The sequence below is a fragment of the Panthera onca genome, chromosome B4 (genome assembly GCF_046562875.1).
Source record: "Panthera onca isolate mPanOnc1 chromosome B4, mPanOnc1 haplotype 2, whole genome shotgun sequence".
Lineage (NCBI taxonomy): Eukaryota > Metazoa > Chordata > Mammalia > Carnivora > Felidae > Panthera > Panthera onca.
Genome location: NC_138345.1, coordinates 25,009,018 through 25,024,362, shown reverse-complemented (window position 1 = coordinate 25,024,362; position 15,345 = coordinate 25,009,018). Strand labels below are relative to the sequence as shown.

The following is a 15,345-nucleotide window of genomic DNA, read 5'->3' as shown; positions in this document are numbered from 1 at the left end:
AATCACTGACCTAAGTCAACCAATCACAACCAAAATTTGTCTACATTGAAATGTATCAAACCTCAAACCATTTTCATATATCTTAGCAATTATGTCTTACAACCAGATTAAGGAACAGTTTGTGAGCTATCTTAAATAGAGAACTCGTTTTAAATTTTCTAATTTTTTTATTTGAAAAAAAGTTTGACTTAAAGCACTTTTTCTACTCAAAGGTAAGTTACCTAAAACAGAGTAAATTAAAAAACAAAAACTTAAAAAATATTAAAAACAAAAATAAAAACTTTAACATGAAGCAAATTTTGCCCATGTAATCAAATTATATGAAATTAGTGTAACTAATTTCTACAAGATCTAACCGATCCTTACCATTTCAATTAGTTCTATTTATGCAGCCGATTAAGTACCATCATATGGCCTTGCCACAGCAGAAAAAGAAACTTTATGCCTTTTTCTTTCAAACACCCCTACGTAGCAAACAAAAGACCTGTTCAATATATTCTTACAATTTTGTGTGTGTATTTATTTTTATGTCAGAAATAATTACCTTGGGTTATACCTTTGTATCTGTTGCCTCATTCTATTTCTTCTTCTAAGATTCAAATACACATATGCTGAATCTCCTTTTCTGATTTCCACATCATTTTCTCTAATGTGTTTTAACATTTTTATTCACTTTCATAAATTCCACCCACTTTTTCCATTTCTAGCTTCCCTGTCCTTTATTTTGTTTTCCAGTCTCTACTGTCCCTTGTGATCCTTCTAATTTCACCTTCATTGCAGCGATGGTTTTATTTTCTTACCTTATTTTTCTTTCTGCTCAATCAGCTTACATTGCATTTTCTCATGCGGCTACACTATCTCTTCCCTGACCTCTTCTATCACTGCTTTGTGCTCTCAGTGGTAAATACTTCCAAAAAGTGTTTTATTTATTTTTTTTAATTTTTTTTTAACGTTTTATTTATTTTTGAGACAGAGAGAGACAGAGCATGAACAGGGGAGGGGCAGAGAGAGAGGGAGACACAGAATGGGAAGCAGGCTCCAGGCTCTGAGCCATCAGCCCAGAGCCCGACGCGGGGCTCGAACTCACGGACCGCGAGATCGTGACCTGAGCTGAAGTCGGACACCCAAAGGACTGAGCCACCCAGGCACCCCCAAAAAGTGTTCTAAATTAACAAAATGGTTGGACATGATTTTCAACTCCCTTACAGAAGTATTTTTTCTGTTGAGTATGCTTTATCTGTCCTTGGTTTTTCTGCTTTCTTCCTTTTTGATTCTGGAAAGGTAGGAGTGGCCTTCAGCTGAAATCCTTTTGTTCATTCATCTTTAAAGGAGGTTGGGGGTTTTTTGGAAAAGCTATTTGTAAGAGGTTCATGAAGAAGGCCATAGTCACTCCAGTTCCTGACCAGAAAAACTTTGTCTTGATTCAGGGTTTTCCATGAGAATCTTTTTTTTTTTTTTTTTTTTAAATTCTCAACAGCCACTGGAGACAGGCAGCCCTGAGGTTTTCAGGATGCAAAGACATCTCTTCTCTTCCCCACTGCTACAGAGACAGAAAAATGCAAAAAAAAAAAAAAAAAAAAAAAAAAAAAAAAAAAAAGCCTGTTTGGCTTCATCTCCCCAACTTCTTAGAATCAAACCAGGTACAGGGAAACTCCTGCCATCAGCTTTAAAAGCCCATGTTGCTTTTGCAAACAAGGGATTTTGGTTTTGCATCTCAGGGTGGGCCTCTCGGTTTCGTGAAGCATCTCTTGCTGGTTCCAAGCTCTATAGCTGTGGTATCTCGCTCCACTTCCCACATGCAGCCTGCTTATTCTCGCTGCTTTTGGCAGACATTCCGCCTATTTTGTGGCCTAGGGTTTTTAGCTCTCTTCTAGTTCAGTGGAATACAGCGTATGTGTTTTAGTTTTTCCCTCTCTTTGTTGTTACTCTGGCCGACTGCCAGAAAGGAAAAAAAGAAAACGCCAACTTTATTGTACCATCCTCAGACTCAAAATCTAACAAATATGTTAAAAGGATATTTTATACAAGACAAAAACTTGAGTGTCTCACCATATTACTGAAAGATAAAAGTATGCTTTCCTTACTATTTTATTGATAAAATACTAATTTTCCACAATGCACTAATTTTTACAAGGTCATTATAGCAAATGGGCTAATTGCTTTTATTTTAAAAACTCATGTGTATGTTAGTTATAACCTAAGGCAGAAAATAATCTGATGCCTAAATGTAAAAGATACTTTTCAAGACCCAGGGCCCATCTGGGGAACAAATTATGTATATACTCATCAGTATGCCGCAACCTCAGTATTTGTTTTTAAAGCAGACAAAGTCTTTTTAATAGTAAGGACAACACATAATTTATCATACTCCCCAGATTCCAATCGGGTTTGAAATGAGGACAGATGGCTTTCTATTATATATGGATCATTCCCTGAGTAAAATTTTAACTCTAGGCAAATTTATTTTCCTGCCAGTTACTACCCTTCTCCTCACTATCCATTGTTAGGCATGTTCTGAGTGAAATGAAGTTTACTACCAATTTTTTAAAGGAACAAGTAATATATAAAAGCCAAATTAAGGGGCGCCTGGGTGGCGCAGTCGGTTAAGCGTCCGACTTCAGCCAGGTCACGATCTCGCGGTCCGTGAGTTCGAGCCCCGCGTCAGGCTCTGGGCTGATGGCTCGGAGCCTGGAGCCTGCTTCCGATTCTGTGTCTCCCTCTCTCTCTGCCCCTCCCCCGTTCATGCTCTGTCTCTCTCTGTCCCAAAAATAAATAAAAAAAAAACTTTGAAAAAAAAAAAAATTTAAAAAAATAAAAAAAAAAAATTAAAAAAAAAATAAAAGCCAAATTAAAATGGATTTTAAGTTACTAGTGTTTTAAATTTTGTTTAATGTTTTTATTTTATTTTTGAGAGAGAGTGAGAGACAGAGCGTGAGCCAGGGCGGGGCACAGAGAGAGGGAAACACAGAATCTGAAGCAGGCTCCAGGCTCTGAGCTGTCAGCCCAGAGCCCGACGCGGCGCTCGAACTCACGAACCATGAGATCATGACCTGAGCCAAGGTTCGATGCTTAACCGACTAAGCCACCCAGGTGCCCCTAAATTACTAGTGTTTTAAATGACTCCTTTTCACACACATAAAAGTAAATCGGTAAATGTTAATATGCCACACAAAAGCTAAGTAATGCTTGGTATAACTGACTAAACATTTAGAGGCACTGTGAGTACATATTGATAGAAAGAAACAAAAAAGAGACCTCCTCCTTACAGAATTGTAAATAAGAAATGTAGATGGAATGATGGGACTTGAAAAATCACCGTTTGATAACCACCACAGTTAGAATGACAGAATGACACTTCATAGTAAAGAAATTTGGCATATGTCACTTTAAGTAACCTAAATCCCATCACAGGAATGGTACAAATATCCACCATGCTCTGAGAAACACTTTGAAGAATTCCTGTCAAAAAGGCATAACCTGAATCTAACCATGAGGATACTTTGGACAAATGCAATTGAAGGATATTCTATGATGTAAGTGACCTGTAAGAACTCCAAAAATGTCAAAGCCATGAAAGACAAAGAAAGACTGGAGAGAAATGACAACTAAATTGTGTGTGATCCTGGACTGGATCCTGGACCAGAAACAAAACATAGTTTTTTCTTTTTTTTTCTAAATAAGACATTAGGGAGACAATTAATGAAATCTGTCTATATAGAGTAGAATTGTATCCATCTTCATTTAGGAAATACACACCAAAGTATTTAGAGGTTAATCATATCTCCAGTTTTATTCTCAATTAAAAAAAAACAAAACAAAACAAAACAAGAATACTGGTATGTGTATGTAAAGGAAGAATGATAAAGCATATGTTTAAAGCATAAATATTAATGTTTGGGGCTATGCAAAAATTCTTGTACTATTTTTATAACCTTTCTCTAAGTATGAAATTATTTAACATTTGAAAAAAAAGGAAACAAAAATAAATCTACACACACAATAAATGAAAACAAATAAAGCCAGTTAAGAGAAACTCATTTTCCCTAATAATAATGCTAGGATCGTATTTACTACATTCTGCTCATCAGATCATGAAATTTTAGAGCTGTAAGAAAAATGTATTATCTCTCTGAAAACAGTGAAGTTAAAGGACTTGCTCAAAATCTAGACAACTGGTTCAAGGCAGAGCCAAGACTACTATCCCGCTCTGACTCAGCTCTTTCACATACTGCACACTGTCTCTTGATACTTTTCTATTGTCATCTACTCCCTAAACATGTGACATATTTTGGTAAATATTTAGCTCTATTTTCTCATGTATTCTAGTAAGCTAGTGTAGCAAACCACTTTCAGGCAATCTAAATTTCATTTTAAAAAGCCACTTAGGTATTACTGCTTCTAACAATCTTTAACAACTAATATCAATAAACCTGTTGAGTTCAGAACATATGCAAGATACTGTAGCAAACGCTAAAAAGGCAACACAGTCTGCTAGTAGGTGATACTGTTAGGTCCATGATGATAGACACCAAGTCTGCATTATTCATCATTATAACCCGACCTCTCAGGACAATGCCTGGCATACAATAAATATTCAGATAATTATATGCTGCTAAATAAAAGACAATGCATAGTACAAGAAAGAAATGTGTGTACAGATAATCATAATATCCACAGTGATAAAACAAAGTGCCATGAACCAACAAATAAAGTTAGTTTTGCTTGGTGAGATCTACAAAGGCTCCAGAAGTTTAATGAAACCAAGTTGAGCCTTGAAAGATAAAGAAGACATGAAAGCAACAGACATGGAAGCAATGGGGTGGTGAGATGAAGGATAGAAGGAATCAGATAAAACAGACTGAAGGCAAGAAAATATGTGGCATTTCTATTGAATTTTTTTTTAATTTAATTTAATTTTTTTTAATTTTTTACATTTATTTATTTTTGAGAGACAGAGAGAGAGAGAGAGAGAGTGAGCAGGGGAAGGGCAGAGAGAGAGAGAGAGACACAGAATCAGAAGCAGGCTCCAGGCTCTGAGCTGTCAGCAGAGCCTGACGCAGGGCTCGAACCCACAAACCGTGAGATCATGACCTGAGCCCAAGTCGGATGCTTAATCGACTGAGCCACCCAGGCGCCCCTCTATTGAATTTTTAAATACAGGCTTACCTATCGTTGCTGCAAGTTCTGGATCAAAAGTATCATCTGTGAACCTCAAGAGCAGGCTAAAAGAGATGTTAAAAAGACAGATTAGAAATTTCTCTTTTTTCTTAACCATGTATTACATTTTGTTACAAATTAGACACAAATAAGAATAGCTGATGTTGGTCTGCTCCCACAAATACTGCCTCAGTGCAGGTATATAAATACTGCTTCAATACAGGTATATTAAATTATTGAAAATAATTTAATTATTTATTATTATAATAATTTAATTCCAATAATTAAATTATTGAAAAGGCAATAAAAGAATCCCAAGAGCAAAATAGTTTACTTAATATAGTCCCCATGCTCCCCTACATAATTCCCAAGTGTGAAAAGATTTGGGCTGTGTTTTGGTTTTGGTTTTGAACTGTACCGGTACGTCCTTGTGAGAAAATAGTATCGGCAAAAACATTATACTGTGACATGGACAAAAGGGGGGAAAATAAGTCTCTTGGAATACAACAAATAAATGTTTTGTTTAAGTCTGATGTGTAATCCACTCTGAATGCAAGTAAAAGCATACAGGTGAGAAAATCTATCATTTTGTAACAAGCAGTAGGACTACTGCCTAAGTGGGAAGAAAAGATCTAGCAAAAAGTGAGGCTAGACAGATCATACCAGAGACAGAATAACTATATTCTGGCAAATGCTAAGTAGGGTGTATGAAATCAAGTAGGCCACAGGGAGCTACTGAAAGCTTAAAAAAAAAAATGGCAAGAAATGCTCTTACATTTTGAAAATGTAGAGAAAAGTTAATGACAGGAAAAAAAAAAAGCAAGAAAATTAACAGAAGACAACTGCCATGGTTATGGTGAGAGATAAGGACTAAATCCAGGAAACAGTAAAGAAACTAGAAGGGAAGAGATGAAATAAAAGCGAAAGACACCATTAGGAGTACTCTAAGATTATATATCTCCCAGAATTACTTATTTAATGTAAGGTAAAGTGCCAGTTATTAAAAGCTCTTCAAAAATAAAATCTAAGCTTTTCTTAAAGCCCTGGATTTATAAAATTAATCAATCCTCCCTCACATCATCTCCAACAATAGGACTAGATTGTTCTATTCACCTGTATGCATTAGTAAGATCAAGGAAAGAGCTATCAGATGTTTGAACTGAAAAAAAATATATATAGGTGAATATATATATATATATATATATATATATATATATATATATATTTCTACAGGTTGTAATTATTGCTGCTAGAGGGTTTGTTTTTTTGTTTTTTTTTGTTATTTTGTCCAGAGTATATTGCAACACATAATAGCCTTTTGGTATTCAAAATCTGGTGTTAAGGGATTAACTCTCCTTTTCTTGGTTTTGCCTTCTTGTGTTTACCATAAAACCAGCACCACAAAAGTGAAACAAATTGTAGATTTTTCTACTTAACATTGAACCCTCTTGACTGTACTGTTTTTACTTCCAACATGAGTTAGGTGACAGCACTAACAAGGACCTTAAAAGGCTGCATTTGTAAAAATCTTCCCTCCCCAACATTAAATTTTAAGTTAATAAAAGTGAAGATTTCACTAAAAACGTAGTTACTCATAATTTTAGAATGGAAAAGGTATGTATCCATACTCAGTCACCAGAGAGATATTATTACAAAAACATAAGAACCCTATAGAGTAGTAGTAGCAATCATAACACCAGAACAATACAATAATAACAACAGTATTGGCTATGATTTATTGAACATCAACAATATGCCACACACTTGAGCCAGCGGTTCTTCTTACACAATTGCTAATCCTTACAATAACACTTGTCATTAATGGTACTTTGTCAGGAAGGACAGGGAACTGATATGGTACAAAGCAACACATTTTAACATAAGCAGAATTTAGCCAGGGGTACACTGTTAGCTGGAAATGTATTCTAAACTCTATGCTCTGCTTCCTTCTAGGCAGAGAGTCTATTTCTCCATTAGATTTTTTAAAGAATCCACAACCAGAAAATGATTAAGAACCAAAGCTCTAAAGGATGTATATTTAAGCTTTCATATTTTCAAAGTTAAAGGAGCAAAGTTAAAGGAGCAAAAGTTAAAGGAGCAGAGAGAGAGATGGAAGGAGTAACTACCACTGTATCACTGAGAGGAGACCAAGTTTCCAATAAACAGTGTGATCATAATTAGTCTGCCTTTCCTAATTTACAAATGAAATTGGCCAAAAAGGATGGGGATACAAGAGGGATAGGAGAGACAGCAATTTAGATAATACAAAGTCTCTATAATCCATTCCAGTCTCTGAAACACTTTGCTACTTCTTTACTTCCCCACTGTGAGCCACAGAAGAATCTCATACATTTAACATCAGTTAAGGTTTGAGGGATTTCCGTTCGAACCTCATTTTTCAAATGAAGAAAGGAAGGCCTAGAGTGTTCAAGTATCACACACAAGGTCACACAAGTGACAGCACCAGTTTCATAATCCTGATCTGACTGCTATCACCCATGCTCATTATACTCCAACAGTCTGAAATAAACTGGAAAAATCACCCACTAATTTGAATTAGTTAAGATATTCTGTGTAGTGACAAAACAGATGAACATAAGGGAAAGGAAGCAAAAATAATATTAAAAAACAGAGAGGGAGACAAACCATAAGAGACTCTTAAATACAGAGAACAAGCTGAGGGTTGCTTGGAGGGATGCAGGCTGGGGGGATGGGCTAAATGGGCAAGGGGCATTAAGGAGGACACTTGTTGGGATGAGCACTGGGTGTTCCAAGTAAGTGACGAATCATTAAATTCTTTTCCTGAAATCATTATTACACCATATGTTAACTAACTTGGATTTTAATTAATTAATTAATTAAAATTTTTAAAAAAAGATGTCCTTTGTCATGCAACAATACAAGTGATGTTGCACTTCTACTAGTTCTAGATCATAGAAACTTACTGGTCAGAACAACCCTTGAAGATTGTATCCGTGACAAATGTTTTTGTACTAACTCACCTTAAAAAGCATAGGCTTCTATTTTAGCAGTCATTTACTCTCATCCACAAAGTGTTCAAGGGTGTTTTCCATAGTATATCACATACACCAATAGTGCTTGTCTAGTGTATCTACATCTAGATAGGTATATAGACAGATGCCAACTCTCTCCCTAAACACAATCCTTTCTTGAAAGAGGTAGTTAAAGGTGTTAAAATTTTGCAGTAAGCAGCTGAAAATTCACCATTAGGTACTTAGAAAAGCTTAGAGATTAGATCCAAACACGTTTGTTTGTCTGAGGGGAGAGAAGTAAGGAAACCAGTAAATCCATTTCACAGATTTTATGCTAGAGGAAGAACCTCAATTATGTAAACGCTCCAATTAACCTTCCAGAAAATTTCAACAGGACCTAAATAGTCATCCCTCCAATACATTTAAAAAAAGGGCCAACCAAACTTGTATTGGGTTGAACTGCAGAAAATGACATTTAACCATTCTTGAGTTCAAAATCAGCAATTTCATATGCCTTAACCTAAATGAGAGTCACATCTTATGAAAAAAAGAAAGGTCGCGAGGCTATAGAATTCCTTTTGACAATGTTCAATATATTAACTAACTTTTTAACCCTCAAATATAATAGATGGTGATCATGAAAAATATTGAAACCCTTAAATAACACACACACCGTACTATTTTGCTAGCCCATAGATTCATAAATTTATTCCCTGTTATGTGCCAATCCCCCACTCCAATATACACTGAGAACATTAAATGAGGAAAATTAGAAACTACATTGCCATACTTCAGAAATATATACAATTGCAGAACATATTACAGAATAAAATTTCAAACCCGTAAGCATCTAAACAAAAGGAAAACTTTATGAAGTGATTTGAACGATACGGTTAGCAGGAGGCACAGCCAAACCATGGAATTATTTACAGCTCCCGAAATTTGAATATTGTTTAAAAATCAAGACAGCCTAGAATATAAGCCAGTGATGATGATAATCATCAGATGGCAAGGATAACATTACTTGGAGAACTCTGTTCCAAGGCTTGAATGAAATCACACCCCGCTTGCAACACCCACCGAGCCTTCCCTGACATTTAACTCGAACTTACCGTCCGTTACCACCGTCCCTCAAGAAAAAGTCAAGAAAGAAAACACAAAATACTACTTTGTTCTTTTACCTCCAGATGATGTGGCAGAACGCGAGGTGACAATAACACGTTACTCTCAAAGGTGGTCCGCCGCTTCAACTAGTATCTTAGGCTAAGGTGAATTACTCAAGGGGTCAGAAGACCAAGGAGTTCTTTCACGGCTGACTCATAAAGAAACAGAGAAGTGGCAACGGGGTGCACCAAAATAGGCCAGGAATGTGACCTAAGGCGTCGCGAAACTTCCCGTGCAGAGCCCTGCGTGTTCAGAGAAAGCCTGACAAAAACCAAAGCGCTGAAGTTCCAACTCAACTCGCGGGGTGAATGACAGTGAGCCTGGACCCCGGGGGCCGAGACCCGGCTTCGCGCTCGGCCTCACTCGGGCCAAACCCGCCCGCCACGCCCTAGGCTGGTCGGCAGCAAACCTGCCGGCCGAGCGGCGGCCCTCGGAATTGTTTATTCGGCGCGACGGAAGGAGAAGCGATCCAGACAAGTCGGGCCTGGCACAGGCCGAGAACCGGGCGGGCGCCGGGAGGACAGGGGCCGAGGACCGCGCGGCCCAGAGGCCGGGAAGAACCCGCGGAGCCCGCCCCCAGCCTGGCCCGCCGCCTTTACCGTTCCCGTCGCGGCCCAGCAGACAGAGGCCACGGAGGCAACAAGAGCCCCGCTGCCCTCGTCACGGCCCGCAGGCTCGCCTCACCTGGACTTGCCCACGCCACTCTCGCCGATGATGAGGATCTTCAGGGTGGTCAGCACGTCCTCGTCCATCCTGACCCTACTCCGCTCTCAGCCCAGCTGGCCGCCCGGGTCCGGCTCTCAACCCTTCACCCGAGAGAAGTGCCCGCGCATGCGCACCGCTGCACGTCTGCCACCTTCCTTTCTCCCCGGGTGTTTAGGTTGCAGGAGCCCGGGTCGCCCCAGTTCCGCCTTGAGGAAGCTCTGCGTCTGCGCAAACTCAGAGTCCCAGGCGTCTTTCCGGGGAGTTTAATTCCTCCTTTGCGCAAGCGCAGAGTGGAAGAGCCGTGGGTGATTTCGCCCTGCTTTGTAGGCTGTTAGTACTCCCCGGTCCTAACCTAACCCTCCTTCAGTGGTGTACTTGGGCAAGGACTGAGTTGCAGAGCACAACGCTCTTTTATTTCAGCAGCTGCTCATAACAGCTGCATTGCAGTAGGAAAAGTTTTGTGTTTGAAGGCAGATTATCTTAAGTCCCAACTCCACCTGATGAGGGATAGAAGCAAAAATTTGTTCAACTTTAGCCCACAAGGCTGACCTATAGCCTGCATAGTTTTGATAAGGTTCAATTATGTGCTGGTTGCTACATTCTTAAAGGGTTTCATGCCTGCCTGTCTTACCAATTATTAATATAGAACGCAGTGAGAGGCGCCTGGGTGGTTCAGTCGGTTAAGCGTCAGACTTCAGCTCAGGTCTTGATCTCAAGGTCAGTGGGTTTGAGCCCCTCGGGGCTCTGCGCTGACAGCTGGGAACCTGGAGCCTGCTTCAGATTCTGTGTCTCCCTCTCTGCCCCTCCCCCGCTCACACTCTGTCTCTTGAAAATAAATAAATGTTAAATTTTTTTTTTAATATGGAACTGAATGATAATCACCAGAGAAATCTTGTGAAAGTGGTTTTATGAGTAGAAATTCAAAGAAAAACTTTTATGATCCAATACTCCCTGCGCGTTTCCTCCACCCTGAGCACTAAGGATATAACCACCAGGTTCCTACAGCAAAAGTACAGCCCTTTCTGCCCACAGGTCCGTCCCAGTGCTACTTTAAATAAACTTACTAAGTTGTACCACAGAGCTTCCATTGCGCTCAAAGACCCCGCAATATACCGTAGTATAACCACTTTATCTAGCCTTCCGAGCCTGTTTCCCATCGCACAAAGGCAATAACACTAAGAATAATACCCACTTCTGAAAATGGTTATGAAGATTAAATGGATTAATTAGCGAACACGCTTTGTAAACTCAAGTGCTCTGTAAAAGGTGCGATTAGGTGTTATTAACTTCCTGGCTTACTTTCTGCTACATTAAAGAGTAGTACCCTTCACACATCAGTTCAGTGTTAAGAAATGTAAACTTCAGGTAGATCAGGTGCATAGAAGCCTCTGCTGGTGCAACTTCAAACCGACTACTGTTCCTCGTAAGAACTGCTACACCGCAACTGCAGGAATTGTACGTGCATGCTTTGTCTTCTTCACTAAACTGTAAACATTAATGAAGGTACCAAACTTCATATATAATACCTATAATACCTAGCAGAATACCTGGTCCATGACAGACACTGAATGAACATTAGTTCTCAGATCTCATTTTCTATGCTTGCAGCTACTGCCAGATACAATCGATGCCAGATTAAAGAATACATATTAATTAAAGTTAGACTAAATTTTAAAAACTAATTTTTCAAATACCTAGAAAAGCTCTTCCGCCATTTAACCAAATGGCTCTCTCGCCTCCTTCAGGTCTTTGCTCAAATGCTGCCTTTGCTCAGATGAGTCCTTCTCTGTCCCTGCTACTGAAATTTGCAAATCCTTCCAACAATCCCTATACCTCTTTGCATTATTCTTCTGCATAGTACTTACCATGCTCCTGTATACTATATATTTTATTATTTTGTTCATTGTGTAATCTTCTCCAGCAGAAGGGAGGCTTCATGAAGGCAAGGCTTTTGTCTGTTTTGTTTATTGGTATATCTTCTCCTTCTAAAACAGTTCCTGGCATAGAATATGTGCTAAATAAATACATGTTGAATGAATCAGTTGAATGAACATTCTAAAGTCCATTCCTAACTTTGGAAGGTAGTATCAACCAGGCCACCTCGACCTCTCATAAAATAACCCTTGAAGCCTTAGTTGACTCTACCCAGCATACTTTTGAGTATAGTATCAACAGCTTGTGAGGCTCACAGCATGGTCAAGCTCTCCCACTCTGGGGCATTAATTCTACAAGTGTAGTCCCCAGATCTCTAGAGTTCCCTCTGAGGAAGTCTGCAAAACAAACTATTTTCATCATTATTTAAGATGTTATCTACTTTTTTCACTCTTGTTCTTTCATGATAATACAGTGGAATTTTCCAGAGGCTACTCATAATGCGTGACAGCAAAACAGATTGAAGGCAGAACCAGAAATGAGAATCCAGCTGTTTTCCAGAAAGCCTGACATTAGATTTGCCAAAATGTAAAATAATGCCACTCTCCTCACTAAGCTTGTTGTCTTAAAATAGTTACGTTTATGAACATATTAACTAATAATAAATAGGTTTATTATTTGTTAATGCATTAATACATTTAAAGTTTTCTATTTTAATTTCTATTAATATCAGTAGATGTAGCCATAATCTACATAATCAGCTGCCATAATCAGCTCTTTTGAGTCCTCAGTAATTTATAAGAGTATACAATAATTTGTACAACCAAACGTTTGAGAATTGCTGCACTGTAGTATTCACACCAAGATAAAAAAAAAACCTTTCTCATAAATAATAGGCCCGGATTTATTGATATTGTATGTAACATTGTTGACCTACTTAGGCAACACCATAGTTTCTTAGATATCCTCCTACCTCTAGACCACTTTTCAGTTTGTTTGTGTGTGTGTGTGTGTGTGTGTGTGTGTGCGCGCGCGCGCGCGCGCGCGCGTGTGTGTGAGATCCTCTTGCTCATCTTTTAAACACTTTTGTTCTTTGGGGTTTAGGATTTTAGTCTGGCTTTATCTTCTTACTTCACACACACTTCTTATTCTACACTTAACTCTACACACACATTGTCTTCTTGGACTTACATGGCTTCTTTATCACATTTACTTGGAGTAATTTACTTTGGAGCCCCCAAGTTACATCTCTGACCAAGATTTCTCTCCTGAGGTTTAGGCCAACATACACGGCTGCCGTGACATCTCCACATGGGTATTCCCAGGTGGAGGATCCCAAGCTAAACATGGCTGACACTTAACACATTATCTTCTCCTCCCTACCAGATTTTTCTCCTGATTTTCTTCTTTTTTTTTTTCAACTTTTTTTTATTTATTTTTGGGGCAGAGAGAGACAGAGCATGAACGGGGGAGGGGCAGAGAGAGAGGGAGACACAGAATCGGAAACAGGCTCCAGGCTCCGAGCCATCAGCCCAGAGCCTGACGCGGGGCTCGAACTCACGGACCGCGAGATCGTGACCTGGCTGAAGTCGGACGCTTAACCGACTGCGCCACCCAGGCGCCCCTCCTGATTTTCTTCTTATGGAATGGCATGAACACCTATTTAACTCTCTCTCTCTCTCCCCATGCCCACACTTAGTCCTCACAGTTCTACCTTTAGCATCCCTGAAACTTATCCAGTTTTTTCATCCCTACCACCACTGCTATGGCTAGCTCATCATCAGTTTTATGCTGGATTACCTACCACAGCAGCAACCCAACTGGCCTTCCTGCCTCCACTCCCCTCCCCACTCAGACTATTCCCTACACTGCAGGCAAAGTGGCCTCCCTAAAATGCATCTCATTTAGTCATCCTGCCTCCCACATGCTGCTCACTGCCCTGCCAAGTGTTTCCTATCTTATCATAAGCCCTGATTACCCCTCCAACCTCATCTCTTGCTTTCCCATGCCTTGCACTCTGTGTTCCAGCCAAATTAAACTCCTTTCACATGTTCAACGAACCATGTTTTGCTTGTCTCCAGGACCTTGCACATGACGTTCCTTTTGCCTGGAGTAGTCTTCTGTTCCCTACCCCCACCCCACCCCTGCATATACTCACACACACTTTTGCCTGAGCAACTTCTACTCATCCTCTGTGTTCCAGTTTTTGGGATCCCTTTCTCTGGGATGACTGCCATGGCTTCCCACATCAGTATTACGTGTTTTTATGTGTTCTGATATTCCCTATGCATCTATTGTGATGTATACTCCACAGTATTGCCATTGTGTTTATTTGTTCCCGTCAGAATATGTGCTTCTTGAAGGCAGAACTGACTGTTGTCCTGTTTTGTTCTGTCTCCAACATCTAGTATAATGTCTAGCATAGAGACAAAGAGTAGTTGCTCCAAAAAAAATATTAATATAAAAACCCCAAGCCAACCTCAGGAAACTGGAACAATGTATTCTACTTGTTTGCTTGTTTGTTTGTTTGTTTATATACATATAAGTTGAGATGTCTCTTGAATCTCTATCTTGAATATTAGAGGGGAAAAGAATCTTCAATACCTCTTAATGCATAACCATTACAGGCACTGCTAGAAAGGAAGCAAGCATTTGTGCACAGATACAGCAAAGTAGTATTTTGTGTGCTAAATAAGTGATACAGACAATAAATGCTCCAGAAATTCAGACAAGAGTGGTTGAAGCTTAAGACAACCAGAAAGGGAGTCACAAGGAAAACAGGACTCAACAAAAGGTACAGTTTAGACCAGTACAAGAAAGGTAACAACACTTCAGGCAAAATGAATTCAGTATAAACAAAGGCATTAGGATGATATGTAAAATACAGTCCTTTAGATGGATAAATTTGGCTTTGTGTAGGAATTATTCAGGAAAGGGCAAGAATATGGTGGTGGCAGGGGGCCTAGAAATGGAAGGATGTATCCAAAAGAAGTAAGGAATAATTGCATTGGGCAATTGGTGAAGGACAAGGAGAAGAAAAGGGAGTGAAAAATATCAAACATTTTTCTAATATTTTAAGCCTAGGTGCCACTGATAAGAAAGAAAAGTCCTGACAGGGAAGGGGGAGGAAAATGAATTAGATTTCAGCCATGTTGAATTTTATACAAAGATGGGCCTTGGACACAAACTTTTTCCGAACTCTTTCAGAGCTGTGGTTCTGAAACTCATGGATCCAAGTTCTGTGCTATTCAAATATTTGCATTAGGCTCATTTTCACTACCGACTAAAATGTGTTAGATATTTCATATTGATGATGATATTTCATATTTCAATTTCAGTTCAAAATTCCAAGTGAGCATTCTGATATTTGAACATGGGGCGGAGTGGGTAGAACAACAATTCAGGGTAGGCTGTAGATTTTCTTGAAGACATATTAAGTGGATAGCTAATATTT

General features: G+C 39.1%; 1 protein-coding gene across 1 annotated transcript in view; it reads right to left on the bottom strand.

Moving 5' to 3' along the window:
- RAB18 (RAB18, member RAS oncogene family) overlaps positions 1-10,261 on the bottom strand; it is a 37,247-nt gene extending 26,986 nt beyond the window's left edge. The window contains exons 1-2 of the mRNA XM_060659097.2: positions 9,999-10,261; positions 5,167-5,222 (exon numbers count right to left, since the gene is read on the bottom strand). Coding sequence (XP_060515080.1) covers positions 5,167-5,222; positions 9,999-10,066 — 124 coding nt within the window. The 5' untranslated portion in view covers positions 10,067-10,261. The remainder of the gene's footprint in view (positions 1-5,166; positions 5,223-9,998) is intronic.
- Positions 10,262-15,345: the final 5,084 nt, after the last annotated feature.